Here is a 4,292-nt window from a genome sequence, read left to right on the forward strand (position 1 = left end):
CTATGTTGTGAATGGTTGGTCTAAGCAAATATATTTTTCCATATAACTGAATAAAAGAGTCACAGCGATTTTGTAAAGTGTCAGGTGACATTCTCTTAAACATAGCTAGTACCTCATCGTAGGCATCAACAACATTCCCATATGTTGGCTGACGAATTACGGATGTGCACTTTTGAATTGACAAAAAACCTTTTTGAACCTACCATCATAACGTTGAAAATACTAAAAGTTTGCCTCCAGATCAGCTACAATTCGTAAAAATAGTTCCAATGGCATCCAAAACCTACGCCTGAAAATATCTTCATTCAATTTTGGATCTTCATCAAAAGAATCTCTCATTAACCGTTCGTGTACGATTTTACGATCTCTCTTTACCGCAGACGACGTGCCACTACGTTGTTAACCACCATCATTGCTAAAGGATTCTGATCTTGATGACAAATTTTAAAAAGATACTTTTTTTTGAAGATGGGTAGAGATTTTTTTATTAGATATTTTTTGGTGTAAACATATAAGTAAATTGGTTGGTTTACTTATAGGTTTAAATCATTCTTTTTTGGAACGATAATATTTCCGTTGGTATATAGCCATTGGACTTTGAGATCATTGGGATAGCCATGCCGCCCAAGATGATTTGTGCCCAGTACCAATACCCACGAAGCCATCTTCCCACCAGTGACGGACCCATAAATTATTTTCTTGAGACCGATCGAAATTTTAAGGTGGGCGGCTGCCTCCTACCAGACACATAGGTCCGCCCCTGCTTCCCACTGCCCACTGGGACCAGCCGGCGCATCACCCATCTCTTGGGCACTTTGTCCATCCTAAAAGTGTGAAAGAAGTGACTGGTGAGTAGGTAGGCTTGTGGGAAGTAGTGTACACAGAAAATACTATGTTAAATTTTTAAGGGAAATTATATAATTAAATAAGTTATTTTGGTAGCATTGTTTAAATATATAAACTCAGCTCTTTCTTCTTCTTCTTCTTCTTCTTCTTCTTCTTCTTCTTTTTTTTTTGTGTGTTTTCTAGTATATGAGTGTTCACCGGCCGGAAAGTCAAGTGACCCCCCCCCAACCAGACACTTGTTTTTTCTTGCTCTTAAGAGCCAGTGGTTGCAGCGGTGTCAGTTGTCTTAAGCTCTATCATGTACTTGTTGCTTTGTTGTAAAGACGCTACGTTTCTTAATCAGGAATGTTATTTTAAGGTAATTATGTCTAGTATTTGCATGAACCACATATTATTCTAGGTTGATTGTTTGATACATATTTGAATCCTATTACATTCTCTTAAGTTCATATATATTACACACGATAGTAAACTATACTTTACATTTCGTAGTAATTTTACTTAAATATAAATGCTATCATATGTTTCACCGGTTGAAAGATAACATCTTTATTCATTTTATATATTTGTGATACCATTATGGCTTGAAAGCAGAGAATGCTACAACAGAGTTGTGTCCACCCATACCAAATGAATTTGAAATCGCTGCGTACAAAATATTTGAAATCGAATAAGTGAGCTTAACGAATACTAACATTGGATAAATGAGATCAAAATCGAAAGAAACTAACCAACGTTGATTTCATGTTGTTGCTTATGATTTGCAACAGTGTCAAACTCAACTTCAGGATCAAGTTGCTACAATTTCCATAAAAACATGAAACTTAATTAGAGTATGAGAGGAGGAACGGGAAATAATATGAATAATACGAATACAGATATGACGCACAAATTGATTAATGGTTGGGTGCAACCATCCTGTTTGAATTGCTTTAATTGTAGCAATTGCCTCCATACCTCCAGAAGCTGCAAACGAGTGTCCGATCATAGACTGAAAAATATCACAAGGCGAATATTGTCAGCACAAGTTTCATATTTGGGGATACATGTATGATACTCTTCACCTTGGTGGCGTTGATTTTGATTCCTAAACTATCCTTGAATACATTCTTTAGAGCCTTCATTTCAGCAGCATCTCCGGCCCAAGTAGATGTTGCATGTGCATTGATATAATTTACCTCCTCTGCTGATACACCAGCATTCGCTAAGCTACTTTGAATACACGATGTAACCCCAAAACCATCGGGTTGTGGACTAATAATATGATATGCATCACAATTTGTTGCACCTCCTAAGTATTCAGCGATTATCGGTGCATCTCTTTTCATTGCATGTTCTAAACTCTCCATCACCTGCAAACGAACGAAAAATAAATATTAAAACATAAGAAACTACAAGATATACGTTTATGATTATTTGTTTTTTGCTGGATTAGGTGGTTTTACAGAAATAAAAGTGGTTTTAGGTGGCTGACTAAATTTCAAGTGCTTTTAGGTAATTTGCTATCTCAGATAGCGGATTATGATGACACATCAACTAACTTTCCTAGTGGCAATCCATGTCATCGTCCAAAAATTGTGGTTTGCGTAATCCGCTATTTGAAATAGCGGCTTCCACATGTCACAATTGGATGACTTGGACTGCCACTTGGAAAAGTTAGCTGATGTCTCATAATCCTTTATCCGATATAGCAAATTACCTAAAAGCAATTAAAATTTAGTCAGCCACTTAAAACCACTATTTTAATTGTAAAACCACCGAATCTATGTTATGTTATGTTTATATTGTCTAATGTACCAAAACACCAGCCCCTTCACTAATGACAAAGCCATCTCTATTTTGGTCCCATGGTTGCAAGCAGTCTGGGGATCATTGTTTCGCCGAGACAATGCATTACATGCGCCAAAACCTGCCAACGTAAGTGGTGTTAAAGGAGCTTCTACACCTCCGGCAATCATTAGATCAGCCACCCCTTCACGGTTATGATTTGCTGCAGCACAGAAGCAGTAATTGGATGTCGCACAAGCAGCTGAAATGGAGTAGGTTGGTCCCGTAATTCCATGATCTATAGCAAGAGAAGCAGGACCCATACTTGATAGAACATATGGTGCGAAAAATGGTGTGATTTTATTACAACCTCTCTCCATTAAAGTTTCCACACCTTTACAAAATACCGTTACGCACCCCATTGATGTTCCAACGAGTACACCAGCACGTGATTTATCGATCTGCACACAAACTTAATGAAATGTTGCACACATGAATAGGGCTACAAACTAACCGAAGGAACACGAACACAAACAAGGCTTTGCCCCTGTTCGTTTAATAAAGAAATGAACGTGTTCCTGAACGGTTCACGAACACAAACAATCGCAAATAAAATTGGCAAAGCCTAGAGATTGAGGATGATCGGTGTATTCATCAATGTGACTAATGAGAAATGAAATGAGAACAATGCAAAAATAATGTGAGAATATGATTTCCTATTTTTATGTTAGGGGTAATAAGTTATAGAATATAAAATATTCAGATAAAAGAAATAAATGTACAAAAACACTTTCTTGAACAACATATATATACAAATGAACATGAACGAACGTTCATGAACATGTTATTGAACGTTCACGAACACAATTGAACGGGCGAGGACTCTGTTCATGTCCGTTTGTTTAACTAAGTGAACGAAATTTTTGTTCACGCCCGTTCACTTATTAAACGAACATAAACAACTTTCCGCCAAATTTTGTTCGTTTACAACCCTACACATGAAACAACTAACAAATGACATACCTTGGAGAATTCACCACCACTAAGATTAGCATATTCAAGAGCCTTTTTCCCTGCAACAATGCAATACCTTTGACAATCATCTAACCTTCGGTCATCTTTGGGATTAACATATCCACTTGATTCAAAGCCATGAATCTGACCAGCGAATCGCGTTGGAAAATCTAAAACATTAAATCGATCTATCAACCCAACTCCGTTCTCTCCTGCTAAGAGTCTTTGGTAGAAGGTATCAACGTCATTTCCAAACACAGACACAACTCCCATACCGGTTACAACAACCCGCTTTTTGGCATTGTTTTCTCGTTTACGTGCATAAACGTGAGAATGTAGTACGCGGCGGCTTGTGGTGGTGGTGTGTGTTGGTGATTTAACACTTATGGGCAAACTATTTTTGTATAGTGGATTAAGTGTAGTTGCCAAATGTGTTTGAGTTCCCATGTTTGCCATGAATGGTATGAAGATGCTCAATTGTTACTACTTAAATAAATAAATATTTTTTTCCATTAAGGAAAGTTAATACTATGTGAAGAAACGTGTATCGACTTACTTGTATTCGATCTACGTTCCTCGGGTATGAGTGTGCTATATCACTGATGGTTTTCCGAGATACGAGTTCTTCCACCTACAAAACGAACAGCACCGTGAGCTTACCCCTC

The 4,292-nt window shown here is 37.4% G+C and overlaps 1 protein-coding gene across 1 annotated transcript; it reads right to left on the reverse strand.

Moving 5' to 3' along the window:
- Positions 1–1,423: 1,423 nt before the first annotated feature.
- LOC143606183 (3-oxoacyl-[acyl-carrier-protein] synthase I, chloroplastic-like) lies at positions 1,424–4,074 on the reverse strand. The gene is made up of 7 exons (XM_077082039.1): positions 3,637–4,074; positions 2,756–3,074; positions 2,388–2,545; positions 1,911–2,198; positions 1,736–1,837; positions 1,578–1,644; positions 1,424–1,491 (listed from the first exon to the last, which is right to left on the reverse strand). Exons 1-7 carry the CDS (start codon positions 4,072–4,074, stop codon positions 1,424–1,426), a joined length of 1,440 nt encoding a protein of 479 aa, XP_076938154.1.
- Between the last annotated feature and the right edge of the window lie 218 nt (positions 4,075–4,292).

Source organism: Bidens hawaiensis, unplaced genomic scaffold (genome assembly GCF_021521415.1).
Source record: "Bidens hawaiensis isolate Kalapana, Puna unplaced genomic scaffold, B.hawaiensis_p1.1 tig00002123_1, whole genome shotgun sequence".
NCBI classification, from domain to species: Eukaryota; Viridiplantae; Streptophyta; class Magnoliopsida; order Asterales; family Asteraceae; genus Bidens; species Bidens hawaiensis.